Source organism: Rhinoraja longicauda, chromosome 37, assembly GCF_053455715.1.
Source record: "Rhinoraja longicauda isolate Sanriku21f chromosome 37, sRhiLon1.1, whole genome shotgun sequence".
Lineage (NCBI taxonomy): Eukaryota > Metazoa > Chordata > Chondrichthyes > Rajiformes > Arhynchobatidae > Rhinoraja > Rhinoraja longicauda.
The window spans coordinates 13,416,385-13,443,318 of NC_135989.1; the positions used below are offsets into that span (position 1 = coordinate 13,416,385).

Here is a 26,934-nt window from a genome sequence, read left to right on the forward strand (position 1 = left end):
CATACCAAGGGCAAACAAAGTAGTCCTTGTGATATTACAAAATAGTCCTTGCGATATCACAACACCACAATGCTCGATAAGCTTTACGTGAATGTATTTAATCTCTAACCGTGGTTTGCAAACACAACGGTACCTCATTTTTCTCCAGGCTGTAGTCCTCCATCATTTTATCTCCCTGCTCTTGAAAGGTGATGATGATCAAGGCCACGAAGATGTTCACAAAGAAGAAGGGGAAGACCACAAAGTAGACGACGTAGAAGATGGACATTTCCATCCTGTAACCAGGGCTGGGTCCTTGGTTCTCGTAGGTGGCGTCCACAGAATGTTTCAGCACGCTGCACAGAACAGCAGGATCGAGAATCAGATCATAGAGTGATACAGTGTGGAAACAGGCCCTTCCTCCCAACTTGCCCACAACGGCCAACATGTCCCAGCTACACTAGTCCCACTTGCCTGCGCTTGGCCCATATCCCTCCAAACTTGTCCTATCCATGTGCCTACCTGTCTAACTGTTTTAGATTTAGATTTTTTTTAGATTTAGATATACAGCGCGGAAACAGGCCCTTCGGCCCACCGGGTCCGCGCCGCCCAGCGATCCCCGCACATTAACACTATCCTACACACACTAGGGCCAATTTGTACATTTGCCCAGCCAATTAACTTACATACCTGTACGTCTTTGGAGTGTGGGAGGAAACCGAAGATCTCGGAGAAAACCCACGCAGGTCACGGGGAGAATGTACAAACTCCGTACAGACGGCGCCCGTAGTCAGGATCGAACCTGAGTCTCCGGCGCTGCATTCGCTGTAAGGCAGCAACTCTACCGCTGCGCCACCGTGCTGCCAATTAATTTATTCACAAAATGCTGGAGTAACTCAGCAGGTCAGGCAGCATCTCGGGAGAGAAGGAATGGGTGACGTTTCGGGTCGAGACCCTTCTTCAGACTCGAAACGTCACCCATTCCTTCTCTCCCGAGATGCTGCCTGACCTGCTGAGTTACTCCAGCATTTTGTGAATAAATCGATTTGTACCAGCATCTGCAGTTATTTTCTTGTGCCGCCAATTAACATTGGTATAGTCCCAGCCACAACTACGTCTTCTGGCAACTTGTTCCATACACCCATCACCCTTTGTGTGAAAAGGTTACCCCTCGGATTCCTATGAAATCTTTTCCCCTTCACCTTGAATCTATGGCCTCTGGTCCTCGATTCCCCTACTCTGGGCAAGAGACTCTGTGCATCTACCCGATCTATTCCCCTCATGATTTTGTACACCTCAATAAGACCACCCCTCATCCTCCTGCGCTACATGGAATAGAGACCCAACCTACTCAACCTCTCCCTATAGCTCACACCCTCTAGTCCTGGTAACATCCTCATAATGGATGTAAAATGGCCCCATAATGGCACCTCTTGCATTTGGGCTCAGTGGAGTGTTCTGTGCATATTGTACTGTGGGATTGTGGGAAGAACTGGTGTGTTCTTCCACTTTGTCTTTCAACGTGAGCATCACTTCACTCTGTGGCAATCGGACTTTACTCCAGTGAATGTCTTTACTCCAGTGAATGTCTTTACTCCAGTGAATGTCTTTACTCCAGTGAATGTCTTTACTCCAGTGAATGTACCCCCTGAGACCTAGGCTAAACATGCCTGGTGCCTGTGGCCCATGGAGTCAAAAACAATCCTGATAAACGCAAAGAACAGCTCGTGAACCCAAGGCTCCACTGAGACACCCTAATCATCCTACATAGATAAAGAAGCCTGTTTTTGATGGAAAGTTACTGAATGCTGGATCGCAGTAGTTAACCCTATAAACAATTGGACATGATTAACCTTGCTATTATGCTATAAAAAGTGATACAGAAATATTGCATGCTTGGAATCTGGAGAGCAATCTTTTGCTTGTCTGTTCTCCTTGTCCGACAAGTTATTACGAATAAAGTAGTTACACTTGGAGGAACAGCATCTCAATCTTCGCTTGGGCAGCTTACAGATCAGTGGTATGAACCTTGATTTCTCTCACTTCAGGTAGCCCCGGCATTCCCTCTCTCTCTGTCCATCCCTCCCCCACTAGTTTCTCGTTTTCACCCAACAAATAGCCGACAATGGCCTGTTACCTTTGTCATCGTAAACCTTTTACATATCTTTTACATATCATCGTTCTTTATCTCTCCACATCACCGTCTATATCTCTCGTTTCCCTTATCCCTAACCAGTCTGAAGAAGGGTCTCGACCCGAACCGTCACCCATTCCTTCTCTCCAGAGATGCTGCCTGACCCGCTGAGTTACTCCAGCTTTTTGTGTCCATCTTCAGCTGGTTTAATAGTCACTCGCGTCTCGTGTAAGTCATGCCGGCAGTACTAACTGGGGTGATCGTGCTTACAGTATGTATGGGGATAATCTTGCTGGGCTGCATGCAGAAAATGTATAGGAATAGGAATACCTTATTGTCAAATGTGACTGGGCACAGTGAAATTCTTTGCTTGCATACCCAATGTATACAAATAGCAGCCACCTAGGGCGCTGACAAAGCTACAAAGCATGCCGGCTCCTCCTTCTGTTCTCCCCCCCCACAACAGTCCTCCAACAACGGCCCCGCATTGTCCTTTGTTCCCCCCCCCCCACAGTAGTTCCCCTCCATTGTTCCCCCCCCCCCCCCACCTCCCTCACAGCGGTACCGTGTGACACTGTGACACTATTACACCGTACCTGGTACAGGTAGGGTTGCCAACTTTTTCACTCCCAAATAAGGGACAAAAGGTGACGTCACCCCCCCGCGCCCCACGTGACCTGAACCAGCCAGCGGCCACGTGCTCCCGCTCCACCAATGGCGGCCGCCCGGGCCGGGAGGCGGGTTGCTATGCAACCTCCGTCAGGCGGCGCCCGGGCCTCCGGGCCTACACTCTCCGGGCGTACAGTATCCAGGCCTACACTGTCCGGGCCTACAGTGTCCGGGCCTACACTGTCCGGGCCTACACTGTCCGGGCCTACACTGTCCGGGCCTACACTGTCCGGGCCTACAGTGTCCGGGCCTACACTGTCCGGGCCTACACTGTCCGGGCCTACAGTGTCCGGGCCTACACTGTCCGGGCCTACAGTGTCCGGGCCTACACTGTCCGGGCCTACACTGTCCGGGCCTACACTGTCCATGCCTACACTGTCCATGCCTACACTGTCCGGGCCTACACTGTTCGGGTCTACAGCGGCCCCCGGACCTACACTGTCGGGCCAACAGTGTCCGGGCCTACGCTGTCCATGCCTACACTGTCCATGCCTACACTGTCCATGCCTACACTGTCCATGCCCACACTGTTCGGGTCTACAGCGGTCCCCGGACCTACACTGTCCGGACCTACACTGTCGGGCCTACAGTGTCCGGGCCTACAGCGCCCCCCCCGGGCCTAATATGGGACAAGGGCAGTCCCGTACAGGACAAACCAATTTAGTCCAGTATATGGGATGTCCTGGCTAATAGGGGACAGTTGGCAACCCTAGGTACAAGTGATAATAAAGAAACCATTGAAGAATTGAGGGTACTGTTATTGCCTCATGTTGGTCTTTAATAGGGATACTTACTCTGGCCAGCCCTCTCCAGTCGACACAGTGAACAGTGTGAGCAGAGCCCAAAGCACGTTGTCGTAATGAAACTCATATCGTCTCCACTCCCTTTTCTGCGCCTTAATATCACTCTCCCTCATGTACACAAGGTACTGCCCTCTGAAACAGAGAAGTGAGAAACAAAACCATGCTTTAGTCTTCAATGTGTAGGAAAAAACTACCTTCAAACTCGAAGGTAGACACAAAATGCTGGAGTAACTCAGCGGGTCAGGCAGCATCTGTGGAGAGAAGGAACGGGTGACCTTTTGGGTCGGACTTAAGAAGGGTCTCGACCCGAAACGTCACCCGTTCCTTCTCTCCAGAGATGCTGCCTGGCCCGCTGAGTTACTCCGGCATTTTGTGTCTACCTTTAGACTTCAATGCAGCATTAAAACAAGTTAGAAAAATCATTCAACGCATTTAATGTACAATGAATACATTTTCTGCTGTGACTGGTGTTCTTTTAGACGATCGCTGCCATTAAGCAATAGAGTTGAACGATGGCTAAGGAGTCATCATCAGCTGCCCAAAGCCAAAAACCATCAGTAACTTGGACACAAAGTGCTGAAGTAACTCAACGGGTCAGGCAGCACCTCTGGAGAACATGGGTAGGTGATGTTTCAGGTCGGGGCCATTCAAGAAGAGTCTTGACCCAAAACGCCATCTATCTACCAATAGGTGGAGTCCAATTCTCTGAATGCATTCAAGAGAGAGCTGGATGGAGCTCTTAAGGATAGCGGAGTCAGGGGGTATGGGGAGAAGGCAGGAACGGGGTACTGATCATATCATATCATATCATCATCATATATATACAGCCGGAAACAGGCCTTTTCGGCCCACCAAGTCCGTGCCGCCCAGCGATCCCCGTACATTAACACTATCCTACACCCACTAGGGACAATTTTTACATTTACCCAGCCAATTAACCTACATACCTGTACGTCTTTGGAGTGTGGGAGGAAACCGAAGATCTCGGAGAAAACCCACGCAGGTCACGGGGAGAACGTACAAACTCCTTACAGTGCAGCACCTGTAGTCAGGATCGAACCTGAGTCTCCGGCGCTGCATTCGCTGTAAAGCAGCAACTCTACCGCTGCGCTACCGTGCCGTGATTGAGAATGATCAGCCATGATCACATTGAATGGCAGTGCTGGCACGAAGGGTCGAATGGCCTCCTCCTGCACCTATTGTCTATTGTCTGCAGAGCAGGAGGACGAGGATGATCCCACAGTGGTGTATAAGATCGGGTGAGTAGGGAAATGAAGAACCAGAGGACATAGGTTTAAGGTGAGAGGGGAAAGATTTAATAGGAATATGAGGGGCAACTTTTTCATGCAGAGAGTGGTGGGTGTATGGAACAAACTGCCAGAGGAGGTAGGTACATTAAAAACATTTAGAGTCATAGAGTGATACAGTGTGGAAACAGGCCCTTCGGCCCAACTTGCCCACACCGGCCAACAATGCCCCAGCTACCCTAGTCCCACTTCCCTGCCCTTGGGCCATATCCCTCCAAACCTGCCCTATCCATGTACCTGTCCGATGGGATAGTCCCAGCCTCAATTACCTCCTCTGGCATTTGGTCAGCTACATGGATAGGAAGGTTTAGAGGGATATGGGCCAAACATGAGCAGGTGGGACTAGTGTAGATGGGGCATTCTGGTTGGTGTGGACAGGGTGGGCTGAAGGGCTGAAGGGCTGTATGACTCTTATAGACAATAGACAATAGGTGCAGGAGGAGGCCATTCAGCCCTTCGAGCCAGCACCGCCATTCAATACGATCATGGCTGATCACTCTCAATCAGTACCCCGTTCCTGCCTTCTCCCCATACCCCCTCACTCCGCTATCCTTAAGAGCTCTATCCAGCTCTCTCTTGAAAGCATCCAACGAACTGGCCTCCACTGCCTTCTGAGGCAGAGAATTCCACACCTTCACCACTCTCTGACTGAAAAAGTTCTTCCTCATCCCCGTTCTAAATGGCCTACCCCTTATTCTTAAACTGTGGCCCCTTGTTCTGGACTCCCCCAACATTGGGAACATGTTTCCTGCCTCTAATGTGTCCAATCCCCTAATTATCTTATATGTTTCAATAAGATCCCCCCTCATCCTTCTAAATTCCAGTGTATACTGGAATGGCAATGGACAGATGTTGAGTTACCCTGGTGCTGTTCCTCAGGGCCACAGTACCACACCGCACATCTTTCAGCTTTTAGTTTAGAGCCACAGTGCGGAAACAGGCCCTTCGGCCCACCGAGTCCTCACCGCCCAGCGATCCCCGCACACTAACACCATCCTACGCACGCTGGGGACAATTTATACCAAGCCGATTAACCTACAAACCTGCACGTCTTTGGAGTGTGGGAGGAAACGGAAGCTCTCAGGAGAAAACCCACGCAGGTCACGGGGAGAACGTACAAACTCCGTACAGACAGCGCCCGCAGTCGGGATCGAACCAGGGTCTCTGGCGCTGCTAGCGCCGTAAGGCAGCAACTCTACCGCTGGGCCACCGTGCCGCACTAACTCTGCCAGACGCACTCTGCCTCCTTCAGCGACTGCTGACAGGATAGAACACAGAGGTGCCCCCTTCTCCCCTCTCACCTCCCCTCTTGCCCCCGGCCCCCACTACAGGGACCCAACTCTAGCATTCATAGCAAGAGGATTTGAGTATAGGAGCAGGGAGGTTCTGCTGCAGTTGTACAGGGCCTTGGTGAGACCGCACCTGGTGTATTGTGTGCAGTTTTGGTCTCCTAATCTGAGGAAAGACATTCTAGCCTTAGAGGGAGTACAGAGAAGGTTCACCAGATTGATCCCTGGGATGGCAGGACTTTCATATGAAGAAAGACTGGATAGACTGGGCTTGTACTCGCTGGAATTTAGAAGACTGAGGGGGGATCTTATAGAAACATATAAAATTCTTAAGGGGTTGGAGAGGCTAGATGCGGGAAGATTGTTCCCGATGTTGGGGAAGTCCAGAACCAGGGGTCACAGTCAAAGGATAAGGGGGAAGTCTTTTAGGACCGAGATGAGAAAACATTTCTTCACACAGAGAGTGGTGAGTCTGTGGAATTCTCTGCCACAGAAGGTAGTTGAGGCCAGTTCATTGGCTATATTTAAGAGGGAGTTAGATGTGGCCCTTGTGGCTAAAGGGATCAGGGGGTATGGAGAGAAGGCAGGTACAGGATACTGAGTTGGATGATCAGCCATGATCATATTGAATGGCGGTGCAGGCTCGAAGGGCCGAATGGCCTACTCCTGCACCTATTTTCTATGTTTCTATGTTTCTATGTCCGGTTAGGTGCTAAACATGCAACCAAGTACCTGCAGTCCCGCTCAAACTCTTTGGATTCGTCAGTGCAGTAGAAAAACCGGCCCTTAAAAAGCTGCACCGCCACCACAGCAAAGATAAACATGAAGAGCATGTATACAATGAGGATGTTGAGGACATTCTTCAGAGAGTTCACCACACAATCAAAGACAGCCTGGAAAAAGACACCAACAAAATTAACCACATCAACAAAGACATTATGCTAAACGAGCTCCGAGCAGAGTGTTTGTAGTGTTAGTCTAGTTTAGAGACGCAGCGCTGGCTCACTTTGACCGCGCCGACCAGCGATCCCCGCACATTGACACACATTAACACTGTCTACACCAACTACGGACAATTTACAATTTTCACCAAACCAATTAGCCCTACACGTCTTTGGAGCGTGGGAGGAAACCAGAGATGCTGTAGAAAACACAGGCAGGTCACGGGGAGAACGTACAAACTCCGTACGGACAGCACCCAGAGTAAGGATGGAACCCGGGGTCTCTGGCGCTGTGAGGCAGCAACTCTACCACCGCACCACCTCATTTCACTGAGGCATAATTACTGCTTAGTGTAGTTGTGGAGATACAGCATGGAAACGGGCCCTCGACCCACCAAGTGAGGAAAGACAGTGAAGAAAGTCAATGGAATGTTGGCCTTCATAACAAGAGGAGTTGAGTATAGGAGCAAAGAGGTCCTTCTACAGTTGTACAGGGCCCTGGTGAGACCGCACCTGGAGTACTGTGTGCAGTTGTACAGGGCCCTGGTGAGACCGCACCTGGAGTACTGTGTGCAGTTTTGGTCTCCAAATTTGAGGAAGGATATTCTTGCTATTGAGGGCGTGCAGCGTAGGTTTACTAGGTTAATTCCCGGAATGGCGGGACTGTCATATGTTGAAAGACTGGAGCGACTAGGCTTGTACACACTGGAATTTAGAAGGATGAGAGTGGATTTTATCGAAACGTATAAGATTATTAAGGGGTTGGACACGTTAGAGGCCGGAAACATGTTCCCAATGTTGGGGGAGTCCAGAACAAGGGGCCACAGTTTAAGAATAAGGGGTAGGCCATTTAGAACTGAGATGAGGAAAAACCTTTTCAATCAGAGAGTTGTGAATCTGTGGAATTCTCTGCCTCAGAAGGCAGTGGAGGTCAATTCTCTGAATGCATTCAAGAGAGAGCTGGATAGAGTTCTTAAGGATAGCGGAGTCAGGGGGTATGGGGAGAAGGCAGGAACGGGGTACTGATTGAGAATGATCAGCCATGATCACATTGAATGGTGGTGTTGGCTCGAAGGGCTGAATGGCCTCCTCCTGCACCTATTGTCTATTTTCTATTGATGGGGCCTCGGCGGCGGTGAAGCCACGCGGGTCGACCCGCGGTCGACGGTCAATGAGAGCGTGGGGAAGAACGATGGAAGACCCGGCGTGGAGCCCCAGGTGAGGGAGGTGGGGGGCCCCAGGTGAGGGAGGTGGGGGGAGAACAATGGACAATGGAGGGGGGGGGGGAGAACTAAGGACAATGGGGTCCCTGAGTGGGGAAACCATCGTGGGAGGGGGGAGAACAAAACGGGGAGCCGGCGTGCTTTGTAACATTGTCAACGCCATAGATGGCCGATATTTGTGTACATTGGGTACGCAAGCACAGAATCTCACCGTGCCCAAGTCAAGTCAAGTCAAGTCAAGTCAATTTTATTTGTACAGCACATTTAAAAACAACCTACGTTGACCAAAGTGCTGTACATCAGTTCAGGTATTAAGAAACGAACAGACAATGGCACACAAACATAACAGCACATACATAAACAGTTCACAGCGCCCCCTCAGAGGGCCTCAAACGCTAGGGAGTAGAAATAGGTTTTGGGCCAGGTTGGACTTAAAGGAGTCGATGGAGGGGGCAGTTCTGATGGGGAGAGGGATGCTGTTCCACAGTCTAGGAGCTGCAACCGCAAAAGCGCGGTCACCCCTGAGCTTAAGCCTAGACCGCGGGACAGTCAGTAGCCCCAAGTCGGCCGACCTGAGGGACCTGGAGATAGAGTGGTGGGTTAGAAGATTTTTGATATGTGACAATAAAGTATTCATTCCATTCCGGCGATGTTTGTCTTTGTTACCTTGAGCTTGGGCAGCCTTTTGATGGTTTTCAGCGGCCGAAGTACTCGAAGAACTCTCAGAGATTTGATGGTATTCAGATCTTTCCCTTTGTTCCCACTGGCAAGGAAACAATAGAGGATGAGCACTTGACGGAACAACACCAACGGCAACCTCAGTCTTGCAGCTGCTTGCAAGAGTTCATCTGATTTTTTACACGTCTACCAACCTCAACTTCTAACAAGTCACACCGGAGCACAACTCAACTTACTTGGAGTCAATACGTTCACTGTATTTTTGCTCCTACACCTGGAATAAGTTCATGAGTTCATACATCACAGGGGTAGAATTCGGCCATTCAGCCCATCGAGCCCCCTCCGCCATTCAATCACGGCTGATCTATCTCTCCCTCCAAACCCCATTCCCATGATTTCTCCCCATGATCTTTGACATCCGTGCTGGTCAACAGAATAAAAGACTTGGTTTCCTGTGGTAACAGCACAATATTTTTACCACAGCACCTCCAGGATTGATTTTCCATCTTGTTTTTTTGTGTTTGTAATTGTATTGGCCTGACTACCTTGGGCTCAGAGGTGTTGAGGTGGCTCAATGCCTTAGCTCTATGAAGCGTAAGCACAGTAGCTTTCGATGAACCATCTGCCCACATGGACAGGCTCCACCAGGAACAATCCTCGTCGATGAGACACCTTCCTTCATTGACGAAATCCGCTGCCTAAAGAATTTCCCCTTCCTTCTAGACTGAAGACCGTTTGACTTTGAGAAACCAATTAAAAAGACAGTAAGGATTTTTGCCTTCATATAAAAAGAACATAGCAGTAAGAAATTCATTTCAGTCTTGCAATGTAATCTTTGCTGCATTGTGTGGCTACCTGGGGATTCCTGTATAATATTATTCAGTTTGTGTTCCAGATATTTCATGTTATTCCATGTATTTCCTTGCAGTATAAATAAGAGGGACTTTCGGGCTACCAATTCTACATCGGTTTTAGACTTTAGGCCTAGAGCGCGGAAACAGGCCCTTCGGCCCAGCGAGTTTGTGCCGACCGGCGACACATTAAACTACACACATTAAGGTCAATTTTACAACTTACCAAAGGCAAATTTACCCTCAAACCTGCACGTCTTTGGAGGGTGGGAAGAGACCGGAACACCCGGAAAAAACCCGCGCGGTCAGGGGGAGAACGTACAAACTCCGTACGGACAGCACCCGTAGTCGGGATCGAACCTGGGTCTCTGGCGCTGTGAGGCAGCAACTCTACCGCCGCGCCGGAGCGTCCGGAGAAAACCCACGGGGTCACTGGGAGAACGGGCGCAGGTCACAGGGAGGCTACAGACAGCGCCCGTAGTCAGGGTCGTACCCGGGTCTCTGGCGCTGTGAGGCGGCAACTCTACCGCTGAGCCCAAAGAGCTTTGGTTTAACATTTCACCTGAAACACAGCACACCTGAGAGTGTAGCATTACCTCACCTGTGGTGCCAGCTTTGAATTTCCTGGCTATGTCTGTTGAACCCTGAACCTTCAGATTCAGTGGCAATAGAGTGACCCTCACGCCCCCGAACAGATGCCGGGCAAGGCAGGGTTGCACAAAGGGGACAAGACTGGATGTGAACATGACACTATTCTCAAACAAATGCTTTCTGCTGCCTACATTGCAAAGGGCCAGAAGCCATCACAAAATAGTGTCTATCTACCTGCACCAACCCTAACAAGACTGCACTGCACACATCCAGAGTGATACAGTGTGGAAACAGGCCCTTCGGCCCAACTTGCCCACACTGGCCAACATGTCCCAGCTACACTAGTCCCACCTGCCCGCACTTGGCCCATATCCCTCCAAACCTGTCCTATCCATGTACCTGTCTAACTGTTTCTGCAACGTTGGGATAGTCCCAGCCTCACCTACCTCCTCTGGCAGCTTGTTCCATACACCCACCGCCCTCTGTGTGAAAAAGTTACCCCTCAGATTCCTATGAAATATTTTCCCCTTCACCTTGAACGCTGATGATACACTCAGGCCTGTTCAGATCAGCACTCTGTTGAGGTGAGGAAGGTGTGCTTAGTTTTACTAATTAATACCTGGTGCCTCAAACTCAGCCAGATCAAAAGCATGTTTGAGGTTGTTCCATCTACAGCAACGTCATTTTGAGCATTTAAACGTCCATCAGGACCTTCTTCCTTTGGGTGTAACAACCAAATACCGGAAGGTCAACTTTAAGGTGAGAGGGGCAAAGTTTTTTGCACAGAGGGTGGCTAGTGCCTAGAATGTGCTGGTGGTGGTGGAGGCAGATACAATAGCCTTGATCAGCCATGATCATATTGAATGGCGGTGCAGGCTCGAAGGGCCGAATGGCCTACTCCTGCACCTATGTTTCTATGTTTCTATGATAGTGGCATTTAAGAGACTGTAAGACAGGCATGTGGATATGCAGGGAATGGGGGGGATATGGATTATATGCAGGCAGATGAGAGACGGTCCTGGCACCATGTTCGGCACAGACACTGTGGGCCGAAGGGCCTGTTCTTGTGTATATACTGTACTATACTGTGCATGTATTCCAGGGCAGGGTATGATGCAAATTTGGCAGCTCAAGGTGTAGATGAGATTTCACATCCTGTACTCAGAAGGCAGTGGAGGGCAATTTTCTGAATGCATTCAAGAGAGAGCTAGATAGAGCTCTTAAGGATAGCGGAGTCAGGGGGTATGGGGAGAAGGCAGGAACGGGGTACTGATTGAGAATGATCAGCCATGATCACATTGAATGGCGGTGCTGGCTCGAAGGGCCGAATGGCCTCCTCCTGCACCTATTGTCTATTGTCTATTGTACGTCAAAGGATGGAAAACATTGTGATTTAAATTTAGTTTAGTTTACAGCGCGGCCCACCGAGTCCACACCGACCAGTGATCCCTGCACATTAACACTACTCTACACACACTCGGGGCAGTTTACACTTGTACCAAGCCAATCAGCCTACAAACCTGTACGTCTTTAGAGTGTGGGTGGAAACTGGAGATCTCGGGAGAACGTACAAACTCCGTACAGACGGTGCCCGCAGTCGGGATGGAACCCGGGTCTCCGGCGCTGCAAGGACTGTAAGGCAGCAACTCTACCGCTGCACCACCGGGAGCGTTACAATTTACAATGGGCTAGCAATTCACACCGGCTGTGCTGAAGGAAAATGGTCAGGTCTGCATCGGGGCAATGGCCGTGTTGTCAGGGTTTAAAAAGTCAGGGGGATTGAGCAACTAGATCTGCTCAACTTGGTCCAAAAAGGCCCCACTTCGAAATGTAATCACTCCTCTACTCACTCCGACCTGCGCGAGATAACCACCAATGAGGCGTTTGTGCAGTAACCGACCAGAACCAGGGGTGAAGTGGGCAGAGGGCAGTGGAGGCCAACTCTCTGGATGCTTTCAAGAGAGAGCTGGATAGAGCTCTTAAGGATAGCGGAGTCAGGGGGGTACGGGGAGAAGGCAGGAACGGGGTACTGATTGAGAATGATCGGCCATGCTCACATTGAATGGCGGCGCTGGCTCGAAGGGCCGAATGGCCTCCTCCTGCACCTATTGTCTATTGAAGTAAGTGTCCTCGGTTTTATATCGGGCGTGGACCAGTCTAACACAATGGCAGATTACCTTGTACTTAGCGGGGACAGCAGCAGGATCATTTCACCAGAAGGCACACAGATACATACACGAGGAGAATTCAAATCGAGAGGCGGAGGCAGAGAAACACAGAAAAAGAACGGAACACAGTGCAAATCTGATGACAGTATTGCAAAGAAATAGAACAGATATATATATATTACCCCATGAGGTTCCTGATCCAGCAGAGAAGAAAGATGAGAAGATAGTTAGTGTGAAGAGAAGACACAAAAGCTTAGAACACGAACTGCGTGCACAGTGGAGAATGAGACTTAAGAAAATAGGAAGCACAGTTATAAAAACCTTGAAGGAGCAGAACAGACATGGTGGCAAATAGGGACAAGGGGGGGGGGAGGGGTACTGAAGAGGGGGAAACTCCGGTTATGTTAGCCATGCTACGTTGCAAAGTTCGCTGGGAGAATTAGCCGCCCCCACCACCGGAGTGCAGCGGCCTTCTTCTCTGGATGGATTGGGAGGGGGGGAACTTCACCAGGAACCAGCACGCAATTATAAGTTCAACATTCGACCCCCCCCAATCAGGTTACCTGACAATAACTCTTTAAAAACACCAGGCCAGTTCTCCCCCCTATAAACTCTGCCTTCACATCACCCCAATTATCGAACACCGAACTGATTCCAATTCAATTTTCGGCGGAGAGAGAGAGAGAGGTTTGGGGTTTTCTTTTTGACTGAAACCTCCAGTGTCATCTTCGGTTGTGATGTGGACGCAGAACAGTATCGGTGGACAGCGGGGAGTTTTTATTTTACGACACCCATTCCGTTCACTTGTATTTCCACACAAGTGGCCAGGGTGAAGGACAGTGAGGTAATCCAGCCCTTGCAATGCAAAAATAATCCGTCTCTTCCAGTTAGAAACAAAACACAACAATAAGAGTGTCACAAATGAAATACCAACTGGCATGCATGTTGCATTTCAATTGGAAGTCAAACTTAAAACCAACGGTAGCAGCGGGTTTTTTCCGTGATCGTTAGCGTCTAAACCACGGATGCCTGTTCAGTATCCTGTGTTTCCTGTTTCCCCCTTGTTATCCGACTGAAGGTTCGGGCATGCAACCTCCCCTGAGGTACTCCAGGTAGATGCCCGCTTTGGACGGCTGCCGAGGTTGTGCCTGTCTCTTGATAAAACATGAATCTTCTCCCAAACGCTACACGGGGACCTGGGAAGGCCGCCGTCACCCCATTCACCACCTTTGCTCCAGGTGAGAAACACAGAGAACGAACGGGTGCAGGAGTAGGCCATTCGGCCCTTCGAGCCAACACCGCCACCCAATATGATCACGGCTGATCATCCACAATCCTGCTTTTTCCCCATATCCCTTTATTCCGTTAGGTTGTGTGCTCCAGCGCATATTTACCTGCTGATATTTCAACAGGTAAACAGGGATCTGGGGCTTAATGCACAGCAGGTAATGTAGACATTGGACTCAATGGTGGCCCCAATTACAGCTCTGGAGGGGAGAAATACTCCTGAAAATAACTTTGCCAGCGCCGTAGGTGGCTGCTATTGTATACATTGGGTATTCAAGCAAAGAATCTCACTGTGCCTGGTCACATGTGAGACAATGCATTCAAGAGAGAGCTGGATAGAGCTCTTAAGGATAGCGGAGTCAGGGGGTATGGGGAGAAGGCAGGAACGGGGTACTGATTGAGAATGATCAGCCATGATCACATTGAATGGCGGTGTTGGCTCGAAGGGCCAAATGGCCTCCTCCTGCACCTATTGTCTATTGTCTATTGCCTAATAAAGTATTCCTATTCCTATCTTCCAATCGTTTATTTAGTTTAAGAGATGTAGCGTTGAAACAGGCCCTTCGGCCCATCGAGTCCAAAGCGGACCATTGATCACACAGGTTCTATGTTATCCCACTTTCTCATCCACTCCCTGCACACTAGGGGCAATTTATAGAAGCCAATTGTCCTAGGAACCCTCACGTCTTTCGGATGTGGGAAGACATAGGAGAATCTCTGCCTCAGAAGGAAGTGGAGGCCGATTCTCTGAATGCATTTAAGAGAGAGCTAGATAGAGCTCTTAAGGATAGCGGAGTCAGGGGGTATGGGGAGAAGGCAGGAACGGGGTACTGATTGAGAATGATCAGCCATGATCACGGTGAATGGCGGTGCTGGCTCGAAGGGCCGAATGGCTTCCTCCTGCACCTATTGTCTATTGTCTAATCCCGCCTGGTCACAGGAAGAACGTGCAAACTCCACACATTAGCACCCTGAGGTGAGGATCGAACTCCGGGTCCCTGGCGCTGCGAGGCAGCAACGTTACCCCTGGTGCCACTGTGACGCCCACACTTCGTTACTGTGACCATCCCCCCCCCCCCCCCCCCACCCCCACCCCCCAACAACGGTGCAAATATATGCAGCGCCCCAACTCATGTCTTATCCAGAGACCATTCCGAAACCAGGCAACAACATCTTACCCAACGCCACATCTATCAGTCGAGGGAAACTGGAGAAAATGCCACGGTTATTGGTTTGGCAGGTTAAAATACAAACTTTAGATGGAATGGCTTGGTGCAGATTGTAAGATGGTCTTTCAATCCAACGCAAACAGGGCAGTAAAATAATTCCTTAACACCCCAGTGTGAAGTATCAGAGCAGTACCCTGCCGGCCGGTGGTAAGTTGAAGATTTGTGTGTGAGAGAGCATTTGAATGACCCACAATCCCCTCCCGGTCGCCCAGCTCTTCCCAGTCTCCAGAATACAGAGCCAAAAGCAAAGGTAGCCAGTCTCCAGAATACAGGGCCAAAAGCAAAGGCAGCTCTCTGTTACTTCACACTGCGAGCCATCCTGCTCATGGGATGGGCAGAGTTGACCATGAAGGGAATCAGCAATGAGACCATCCCAATGCCAGCCGACTCAGATTCCAGTTGGGTATCGTGGAAAGCAAGGTTTAAAAATTTAGTGTACGATTAAGTCAACTGAGTTCATTTTACTTCCATTGATGTCGGACACAAGCCGTTGTTTAAATCCCAGGTACTTCGAAATTTGTGTCAAAGTATTGCCTGCATAAATGTGGATCCAAAGATGGCAGACGCTAAGTGAAGGATGTGAACTTGGAACTTCAAAGTCTACAATCACAGCCCCGGGATATCGATGTTGGAGCTTCTCAGAGCAGTGTCCTGGACTACCTTCGAAATGCTTCATCAAGTGACCTTTGTAAGGCCAGAAATGGAGGTTGATTCTAATGGTTGCACTGTGTTCAATTCATCTGCAACATCTCAGCAGATGATTGAGAATGATCAGCCATGATCACATTGGATGGCGGTGCTGGCTCGAAGGGCCGAATGGCCTCCTCCTGCACCTATTGTCTATTGTCTAGATGAAGCAGCTAGGATTGCCAACTTCCTCACTCCCAAATACGGGACAAGGTGTCGTCACCGTCCCGCGCGCCCCACGTGACCTCACCCAGCCAGCGGCCACGTGCTCCCGCTCCACCAATGGCGGCCGCTAATTTAGCCCAAAATACGGGATGTCCCGGCTAATACGGGACAGTTGGCAACCTTAGAAGCAGCCCATTCAGCAGGACCTAGGCCTGGGCTGTTGTGTGGCAAGAACATAGAAACATAGAAAATAGGTGCAGGAGTAGGCCATTCGGCCCTTCGAGCCTGCACCGCCATTCAATATGATCATGGCTGATCATCCAACTCAGTATCCCGTACCTGCCTTCTCTCCATACCCCCTGATCTCTTTAGCCACAAGGGCCACATCTAACTCCCTCTTAAATATAACCAATGAACTGGCCTCAACTACCTTCTGTGGCAGAGAATTCCACAGATTCACCACTCTCTGTGTGAAAAAAAACTTTCGCATCTCGGTCCTAAAAGACTTCCCCCTTATCCTTAAACTGTGACCCCTTGTTCTGGACTTCCCCAACATCGGGAACAATCTTCCTGCATCTAGCCTGTCCAACCCCTTAAGAATTTTGTAAGTTTCTATAAGATCCCCCCTCAATCTTCTAAATTCCAGCGAGTACAAGCCGAGTCTATCCAGTCTTTCTTCATATGTAAGTCCTGCCGTCCCAGGGATCAATCTGGTGAACCTTCTCTGTACTCCCTCTATGGCAAGAATGTCTTTCCCAACATATGCATCACAAAAGTGGCAGGCAATAACCCTTTCCAACAAGTGAAAGCCTAACTGTTTACTTTCAGCGTTCAAGGACATCACTTTCATTGAGTTCCTCCCTTCATCAATAACTTGGGGTCACTACTGACCAGAAACTCAACTGTGCCGGTCAGATGGGTATTAAGGCCAGAGGTGGAAATAAACCAGAGGTGTATCTAGGAATCTGTGTGGTTAAGGCTACAATGTCAAAGATATGGCGGTACTGGTTCAAAAGTTTGGTTCCTATCACTACTGACTGTAGTTGGGAGAGCAGATTAGAGGCTGGATATCCTGCAGTTGAGTGACCAAACAATCCAAAGTTATTCATAGAAACATAGAAAATAGGTGCAGGTGGAGGAGAATGATCAGCCATGATCACATTGAATGGCGGTGCTGGCTCGAAGGGCCGAATGGCCTACTCCTGCACCTATTGTCTATTGGAGGCCATTTGGCACCACAAGCCAGCACCACCATTCAATCTGATCATGGCTCATCATCCAAAATCAGTTGCCCGTTCCTGCTTTCTCCCCGCACACTTTGATTCAGTTAGCCCTCAGAGCTGTATCTAACTCTCTCTTGGAAACATCCAATGAATTGGCCTCCACTGCCTTCTGTGGCAGAGAATTCCACAGATTCACAACTCTCTGGCTGGAAAAGTTTTTCCTCATCTCAGTCCTAAATGGCCTGCCCCTTGTTCTTAAACTGTGTGACCTCCTGGTTCTGGACTCCCCCAACATGGGGAACATCTACGACGGGTTCGATCATCTACAAGGCACAAGGAGGGAGGGTGATGGAACACTCTCCTCAAGGCCCAAGTGGGTGCAAGTCCAATTGCACTCTAGAAGCTCAGCACCATCCAGGACAACACGGCCCAGCTGAAAGGCTCATTCTCCCCACAGCCCTGAGCGTGAGTTTCCAGCTCCACCTGTGGCTGTGGTCTGTACCATCTGCAAAACGCACTGCCGTTACCCCCAGAGACTAACCTGGCATCAAATGGAAGTGAGGCATCATGGGAAAGGTGCCGCCCCTGCCAGTCCGGTGCTCCCTCAGTACGTCAGGGCTATTGTGCTGACTTCAGGGCCACCTTGTCTTAGCCTACCTGCCCTTTCTGCAGAGCATTGAACAGAACAGCACAGGAATGGGCCCTTCGACCCACAATGTTTATGCCGAACATGATATCTAGCTGAACTGATCTCATCTGCCTGCACATGATCTATATCTCTCTCTCTGTTCCCTGCATATCCATGTGCCTATCCTTCCCAGATCTCCCTCTATCTTCCTGTCTCCACTTCCTTTGTCCCGCCCCCCTGACACCAGTCTGAAGAAGGGTCTCGACCCGAAACGTCACCCATTCCTTCTCTCCCGAGATGCTGCCGGACCTGCTGAGTTACTCCAGCATTTTGTGAATAAATGCCTATCTAAAAGCCTCTTTAAGGCCACTATTGTATCTGCCTTCACCACAACCCCTGGCAATGCATTCCAGGCCCCCACCACCACCCTACGTGGCATAAAATTGCCCTGCACATCTTCCATTAAACTTTCCCCTGCTCACCTTATAGTTATACCCGCTAGTCATCTCCACCCTGGGAAAAAGGCTCTGAATGTCTACCCTATCTACTCTTTTAATTTTATATACTTCTATCAAATCTCCTGTCAGCAACATTCCAGAGAAATCAATCCAAGTCATAGGAATGGATTGGAGTGGGAACAGGCCCTTCAGCCCAAATTGCCCGCACCGGCAAACAGTGGGCCGATCAGGAGAAGCTATTTACTCATATTTTAGTCTGAGGAAGGGTCCCGACCTGAAACATCCATGCATTCCATGCATTCCAGAAATTCTGTCTAACCTGCTGAGTTACTTCAGTAATTTCTGGGGCTTTCTTACACTCATATTTTCTATTTCCATTAGTTCATAAGCCACAGGAGCAGAATTAGGCCATTCGGCCCATCAAGTCTGCTCCGCCATTCAATCATGGCTGATCTATCTCTCCCTCACAACCCCATTCTCCTGCCTTCTCCCCATAACCCTTGACACCCGCACTAATCAAGGATCCGTCAATCTTTGCTTCAAAAATATCCAACATCTTCTCGGCCTCCACATCCACCTGTGGCGATGATTTCCAACAGATTCACCACCCTCTGACTAAAGAAATTCCTCCTCATCTTTCTAAAGGTAGGTCTTTTTATTCTGAGGCTGTGCCTTCTGGTCCTAAACTCTCCCACTAGTGGAAACATCCTCTCCACATCCACTCTATCCAGGCCATTCACTATTCGGTAAGCTTTAATGAGTTCCCCCCTTGTCCTATCCACATATAGAAACATAGAAAATAGGTGCAGGAGTAGGCCATTCGGCCCTTCGAGCCTGCACCGCCATTCAATATGATCATGGCTGATCATCCAACTCAGTATCCCGTACCTGCCTTCTCTCCATACCCCCTGATCCCTTTAGCCACAAGGGCCACATCTAACTCCCTCTTAAATATAGCCAATGAACTGGCCTCAACTACCTTCTGTGGCAGAGAATTCCACAGATTCACCACTCTCTGTGTGAAAAAAAACTTTCTCATCTCGGTCCTAAAATACTTCCCCCTTATCCTTAAACTGTGACCCCTTGTTCTGGACTTCCCCAACATCGGGAACAATCTTCCTGCATCTAGCCTGTCCAACCCCTTAAGAATTTTGTAAGTTTCTATGAGATCCCCCCTCAATCTTCTAAATTCCAGCGAGTACAAGCCGAGTCTATCCAGTCTTTCTTCATATGAAAGTCCTGCCATCCCAGGAATCAATCTAGTGAACCTTCTCTGTACTCCCTCTATGGCAAGAATGTCTTTTCTCAGATTAGGAGACCAAACCTGTATGCAATACTCCAGGTGTGGTCTCACCAATGCCCTGTACAACTGCAGCAGAACCTCCCTGCTCCTATACTCAAGTCCCCTCGCTATGAATGCCAACATAGCGAAATGCCTTTGAACATTTGTGGCGTTCCTGAATTGATGTGGGATGTCTGGATGTAGGTGTTCGGGGCAGTGAGAATGTCTTCCTTCACACTCCAAGGACATTGGTATCCCTGTGTGCTCAGTAGTAGTAGTTCTAACTGCTGAAGGACAAGGTGTAGACTTTTCCTTTCTCCAATACCTTAAACATCCAGTTCAGAATCCCCCACCTACTTCTGAGGGGTGATCATTGTTGTTAGGTGGGATGCAGGTCTGGCAAAGATGATGCCACAAAGCGCAATGCAATAATAACCAGATTGCTTCTTTCTTAGTCTCGTTGGGAAGGACCAATGATGATCAGAATCTCTCCAAAGCAGTGCCCCAGGGATCTGTTAGACCCACCCGAGAGGGGGGGGGGGGAGGGGGGGGGGACAGGCCCCTTGGCCTAACCTTGCATCTGAATGACTTGCATTGAGAAGTCGAGCGGACCAAGGCAAGGCCTCGATCCATCTCAGTTGCCGGGCAACGGGAATAATGCTGCATGAGGTAATGAAAATAATAAACATGGAGGAGGCAATTGAAAGTTAAAAAACAGATGAGGAGGACCCTCTGATACCAGGACAATGCCAATGAGTAACTAATTGTGCGATAAATGTCTTTAATAAATCCCAACAGCGGATGCATTGGTTGATTTACGTTTCGGTGGAATCCTGATTTGACCCCAGTTCCGGCGTTGGTGGCCTCCTGTTGAGAAAGGTAAAAGTGATTTAAACAGGAAAACGCGGGCGACATCTCCCGGTCGTTGGCAACTCAGTCATGCAGGATGCCGGAGTCCAATGCTCGGTCATGGCTGATCCAATCCCCCCACCCCCACCACCGTTACCCCTTTGGCATTCCTTCAGAAATCTCTGGTGGGAATGCCAAAGCCACCCCTGCCAAGGTAGGAGGGAGTCAAAGCCAGGCACAGCTCCAAAACCAAGGCAAGGTGGCACCGCCGAGGTCTATGCCAGCCTGGGCACGCGCCTGTGGTTGTCTACGCTGGCAGCGTAAAGGGCTCCAATGGCGACTGGTGGAGTCGGTGACGTGCTTCCTCAGCTTGCAACATGCAGTGCCAACCGGTGCCAGGTGAAACAAGCTGGTGAGAACTGGCACCACTCGCAAATGGTAAACCTTCCGCATCAGCGCCCCTCGTTGAGTTGAGTTGAGTTTGTCACGTTTCCTTTATTGCTCTCTTGCCCACTTCTCCTGTGCATGGCCACCTCTCCCATTGAGCCTGCTGGTGTGCCTTGGGATGGACACGGCCCCTGCTGGGCATTTGATAGCAGCTTGCCTGAGCAGCTTGTCTGTTTCACTGGATGCCGACGCACCTTCCTAACTGGAGAATCGGAATACCGTTCTGGTTAGGGATCCATGGCTGATCCCGCAGGAATAATGGGAAGATATGAAGCTTTAGACTTCAGACTTTAGAGACACAGGCCCCTTTGGCCCACCGAGTCCGTGCCAGGGTGGCACGGTAGCGCAGCGGTAGAGTTGCTGCTTTACAGCGAATGCAGCGCCGGAGACTCAGGTTCGATCCTGACCACGGGTGCTGCACTGTAAGGAGTTTGTACGTTCTCCCCGTGACCTGCGTGGGTTTTCTCCGAGATCTTCGGTTTCCTCCCACACTCCAAAGACGTACAGGTATGTAGTTTAATTGGCTGGGTAAATGTAAAAATTGTCCATAGTGGGTGTAGGATAGTGTTAATGTGCGGGGATCGCTGGGCGGCACGGACTTGGTGGGCCGAAAAGGCCTGTTTCCGGCTGTATATGTATGATATGATGATAACCAGCGATCACCCCGTACACTAACCTGCACACACTAGGGACAATTTTTGCAACTTACCACAGCCAAATGACCTACAAAGCTGTACGTCTTGGAGTGTAGGAGGAAACTGGAGCACACTCAGAAAACCAGCGCGGTCACGGGGAGTACGTACAAACTCCGTACAGACAGCACCCATAGTCAGGATTGAACCCGGGTCTCTGGCGCTGTGAGGCAGCAACTCTGCCACTGCACCACCGAGCAGTTCCTCGAACCTGTTTATATTTGAACTGAAACCTGACTCCATACACCAACTTCATCCTCCATGTTATCGCCTTGAAGACTCTGCATGTCAAGACGTGTAACTTCGAGTTAACAATTGACCCGCATTCATTTGTCTTTTTCTCCAGGAGAAATCTCTAATTCTCTGCCACCCTCTGTAGTTAGAAGTGTTCACAAAATCCCCTCCTAAAAGCTCTGCCTCTTATACCAAGTCCTGCTCCCAGATTCCATTCAATTCCCCACTCAGTGGAAAACGGTCAATGGCACCAGCACATATCTGGTTATTCCACTAGAATGATGCTCTTTATTCTTTTGACACAAGGTATCACTCTCTGTCTTACTGGCCGAAGGTATTTATTCACAAAATGCTGGAGTAACTCAGTAGGTCAGGCAGCATTCTCTCCTGACCTGCTGAGTTACTCCAGCATTTTGTGAATAAATACCTTCGATTTGTACCAGCATCTGCAGTTATTTTCTTATATAATATATATATATAGATCTGTCTTACTGGCAGTACTTTTGGTTTGTACTAAACAAGAGAAACGTAAAATTCAAGTCGGGTACAATTCTGTATCAGGGGCAATTGATCACAATCTTGACTGTGTGATTTCCTATTAAAGTCTTGGTCCTGTAGTTGTGTGTGTGTGTGTGTGTGTGTGTGTGTGTGTGTGTGTGTGTGTGTGTGTGTGTGTGTGTGTGTGTGTGTGTGTGTGTGTGTGTGTGTGTGTGTGTGTGTGTGTGTGTGTGTGTGTGTGTGTGTGTGTGTGTGTGTGTGTGTGTGACTACGTGGGAGAGAGTGCAGGAAAGAGAGTGCGTGAGGGAGTGTGGTTGAGAAAGAGTGGGGGAGAAAGAGTGTGTGAGAGAGAGAGTGTGAGAGAGAGAGTGTGGGAGAGTGTGAGAGAGAGAGAGAGTGTGAGAGAGAGAGAGTGAGAGAGAGAGAGAGTGTGGGAGAGTGAGAGTGAGAGAGTGAGTGTGAGAGAGAGAGTGTGAGAGAGAGAGTGTGAGAGAGTGAGAGAGAGAGTGAGAGTAGGAGAGAGAGAGTGTGAGAGAGAGAGAGTGTGAGAGAGAGAGTGTGAGAGAGTGAGAGAGAGAGAGTGAGAGAGAGAGTGTGAGAGAGTGAGAGAGAGAGAGAGTGAGAGAGAGAGTGTGAGAGAGAGAGTGTGGGAGAGAGAGTGAGAGAGTGAGAGTGAGAGAGAGAGAGTGTGAGAGAGTGAGTGTGGAGAGAGAGAGAGAGAGAGAGAGAGAGAGAGAGAGAGAGAGAGAGAGAGTGTGGGAGAGAGAGTGTGAGAGAGTGAGTGTGAGAGAGAGAGTGTGAGAGAGAGAGAGTGTGAGAGAGAGAGTGAGTGAGAGAGAGAGAGAGAGTGTGGGAGAGAGTGTGAGAGAGAGAGTGTGGGAGAGTGAGTGTGGGAGAGAGTGTGAGAGAGTGAGTGTGGGAGAGAGAGTGTGGGAGAGAGAGTGTGGGAGAGAGTACAGAAGAGTACGTGTGTGAGAGAGGGAGTGAGACAGAGAGTGAGAGTGCACATGCTTCCTTGCATATACAAGAGTGCAGGTGTGTACGTGAGTGAGCTTGTACACATTTTTGAGTGTGGAACCTGTTGTTCAACGTATTAAGGCAGGTAAGACCAATCAGCCCAGCAACATTGAACCAAAGTGTTTCAGCCAGGTATGGTTCCATGGAGGGAGATGGAAGGATTGGTCAACATTAAACAATTTCCAGTTGACTTTGACAAAGTGGAGTGCTAACTCCTTGGCTTCTTTGACAGCTTATTGTCAGCTACAATAAGGGGTGACCCTTTGCCAAGTTGCAACGTGGAAGCCTGCAGTTGGCAGTTCCACGAGGTGTGTGGCATTGCTGAAAGGCCTACTAGTCCGAACGTCACCCATTCCTTCTCTCCAGAGATGCTGCCTGCTCCGCTGAGTTACTCCAGCATTTTGTGTCTGTCTTTGGTTTAAACCAGCATCCTTACGAGGAAGGATGTCCATGGTTTTGACCAAAGATACTAGAGGAGCAAGATGGACCACTTCGTTGAAATCGCCTATACTGAAGTGTAGTACGCAAAGGAGCGTAACGTCCGCCATTTTAGTAAGCAAAACCCGCCTCTCGCAGTGTAATCAGTGTTTTGGGGGAACAGGATGTGTGATGATACCATTAAAATGCAGAATATATCTCATCTATCAATTCACAGATTTGTGTTATTTTTATTTTTAAATGTCTCTGCAAGTTTCTGCCTACTAAAATGTCGTCATGGCATACTACGGTTTTTAGGGTCGAGTGGTCTATCTTACTCCTCTAGTGTCTTTGGTTCTGACGAATGGCTTTGTTAATTGGCACGATGCGTGAACTGGTTAACAGGACTCCAAGACTTTAGAACTCAACAACAATCGTCCATTACAACTTCAGAAGTGGGGTGTTTATTTATGACTGGGCAATTTTCAATTCCATTTGCAAAACTTAAACAAATGAAGCCGTCATCTTCCAGCAATATCAACAGCCAAATATCCAGCAGGATGGACTGCAGAGGGCTGGACAGACCTGAAGGGCTGAATGGCCTGTTCCTGTGCTGTAAAGTCCACATGGAACATAACAACTTTCCACTAGTCTGTTGCAAGCTTCTGGACTATAAATTATGTTCAGAAGATTTGTTAATGTTTATGTTATTCCCATTCACACCTTATTTACATCTTTTTTCTTGCTATCTTATATAGGTCCTTTAGATTTAGATTTAGAGATACAGCGCGGAAACAGGCCCTTCGGCCCACCGAGTCCGCGCCGCCCAGCGATCCCCGCACATTAACACTATCCTACACACACCAGGGACAATTTTTACATTTGCCCAGCCAATTAACCTACAAACCTGCACGTCTTTGGAGTGTGGGAGGAAACCGAAGATCTCGGAGAAAACCCACGCAGGTCACGGGGAGAACGTACAAACTCCGTACAGCCGGCGCCCATAGTCAGGATCGAACCTGAGTCTCCGACGCTGCATTCGCTTTAAGGCGGCAACCATACCGCTGCGCCACCGTGCCGGAAGGTCCTGCTCTCTCTGCCATTCACGCTGCACCATCATCCACTCTTTCCTGCTTTCTATTCTATCAAGGCTCTTCCATTTTGTTCTATTCCCCCTTTCTCTGCATTGCAAACCCTGTTTATCTGAAGACGGTCTGAAGAAGGGTCTCGACCCGAAACGTCACCCATTCCTTCTCTCCAGAGATGCTGCCTGTCCTGCTGAGTTACTCCAGCATTTTGTGTCAATCTTCCGGTTTTTTTTCTAACTTCTTCTGATGAAAGCTCCTCAATCTGAAACGTTAATCGCATTTCTCTCTCCACAGATGCAACCGTGACCCACTGAATATTTCCTGCACGCCCTCTCTTTACCCCGACATTCAGTGACTTCAGGTGAGCAGGAGAATAGCTCACATCACTCTGCGGATGGAGATCAATGTTGACGACTGGGAAATCATTCTACGTTCCATACCTGCACTAATCTGTGATTAGTTTAGTTTAGTTAAGAGATACAGCGCGGAAACGGGTCATTCGGCCCACCGCGCCCGCGCCGACCAGCGATCCCCGCACACTAACACTATCCTACACACACTAGGGACAATTTACATTTATACCAAACCTATTCAAAACTGCAAGTCTTTGGAAACCGAAGGTCTCGGAGAAAACCCACGCAGGTCACGGGGAGAACGGACAAACTCCGTACAGACAGCGCCCGTAGTCAGGATGGAACCCGGGTCTCTGGCGCCGTGAGGCAGTAGTAGCTCTACCGCTGCGCCACCGTGCCGTCCCAAGCTTTGAACGGCTGTCATTTCTAGTGTCTACACTTCACCTTTGATAACAATCCCTGAAACACTACGAGTGACAATTGATGATGCTGTTGGATCTCATATGGATGCAACTCGGATAGCCTAAAGGGCTTCACAGGCAAGAGGGTGCTTTCGAAGCATACTTACCATGGCTTGTGGTTCAACAGATAGATTGTGCATATGGACATATTCAGGTAGTCTAAAGGGTTTCTCGGGCAAGAGAGTGCTTTTGAAGCATACTCACCATTGTTTACGGTTCAACGAATAGATTGTGCACAGTGAGGTCCACAATGATAGGTTTTTTTCAGGGAGGCTGACGTTTGAAGGTTAAATATTGGCCGGGACTCCAAGGACAACTCCGCTGCTTTTCCTCGCAGTCCTCAAGGAGGGAGAAGGTGGCACCCCACCTCGACTGAGTGTCGCATCTGACGACGCAACACTCCCCCAGTGCTGCACTGAAGGGACTGTCATATGTTGAAAGACTGGAGCGACTAGGCTTGTATACACTGGAATTTAGAAGGATGAGAGGGGATCTTATCGAAACGTATAAGATTATTAAGGGGTTGGACACGTTAGAGGCAGGAAACATGTTCCCAATGTTGGGGGAGTCCAGAACCAGGGGCCACAGTTTAAGAATAAGGGGTAGGCCATTTAGAACTGAGATGAGGAAAAACTTTTTTAGTCAGAGAGTTGTGAATCTGTGGAATTCTCTGCCTCGGAGGGCGGTGGAGGTCAATTCTCAAGAGAGAGCTAGATAGAGCTCTTAAGGATAGCGGAATCAGGGGGTATGGGGAGAAGGCAGGAACGGGGTACTGATTGAGAATGATCAGCCATTATCACATTGATTGGCGGTGCTGGCTCGAAGGGCCGAATGGCCTTCTCCTGCACCTATTTTCTATTGTCTATTGTCTATTGCCATAGTCTCCCGAGGTGGGACTTGAACGCGCAACCTGGCAAAGACGTGGCCCGCTACCCCACAGGCGAAGAGACGGAATCTCGTCCAAACCTACGGCATGCACTGACATGCAACATGCAACCAATGCTTCTGGCATTTAGGTCTTTGCCAATGCCCCACCCTCGCCTGTAGCTTACACTGCACGGCAATGGGGTCCATCTCAACCCTACAACCATCATGCAAGGTGGGATCACTCAGCCCTCCTGGCAAGACACTCTGGAAGCTACTGGGCGTGATTGGTACGAGTGGTTCGGTGTGGACCAGTGATTCCATGAATCGTGCACATACAGTACTCTGGGAGGGTGAGGGTGGGGGTGAGGTGGGGAGGGTTTGCAGAAAGAGGTCTTGGAGACAGACAGTCTTGTTGTTTC

At 49.4% G+C, this 26,934-nt stretch overlaps 1 protein-coding gene across 10 annotated transcripts in view; it reads right to left on the reverse strand.

Annotated features, from left to right (window-relative positions):
- The window catches only part of LOC144610509 (voltage-dependent P/Q-type calcium channel subunit alpha-1A-like), a 398,212-nt gene that overhangs the window by 99,036 nt on the left and 272,242 nt on the right, over positions 1 to 26,934 (reverse strand). For all 10 annotated transcript variants that reach the window (XM_078429269.1, XM_078429265.1, XM_078429261.1 and 7 more), the window contains 4 exons: positions 9,012 to 9,108; positions 6,914 to 7,074; positions 3,577 to 3,717; positions 134 to 335 (listed from right to left, as the gene is read on the reverse strand). In XM_078429269.1, coding sequence (XP_078285395.1) covers positions 134 to 335; positions 3,577 to 3,717; positions 6,914 to 7,074; positions 9,012 to 9,108 — 601 coding nt within the window. The remainder of the gene's footprint in view (positions 1 to 133; positions 336 to 3,576; positions 3,718 to 6,913; positions 7,075 to 9,011; positions 9,109 to 26,934) is intronic.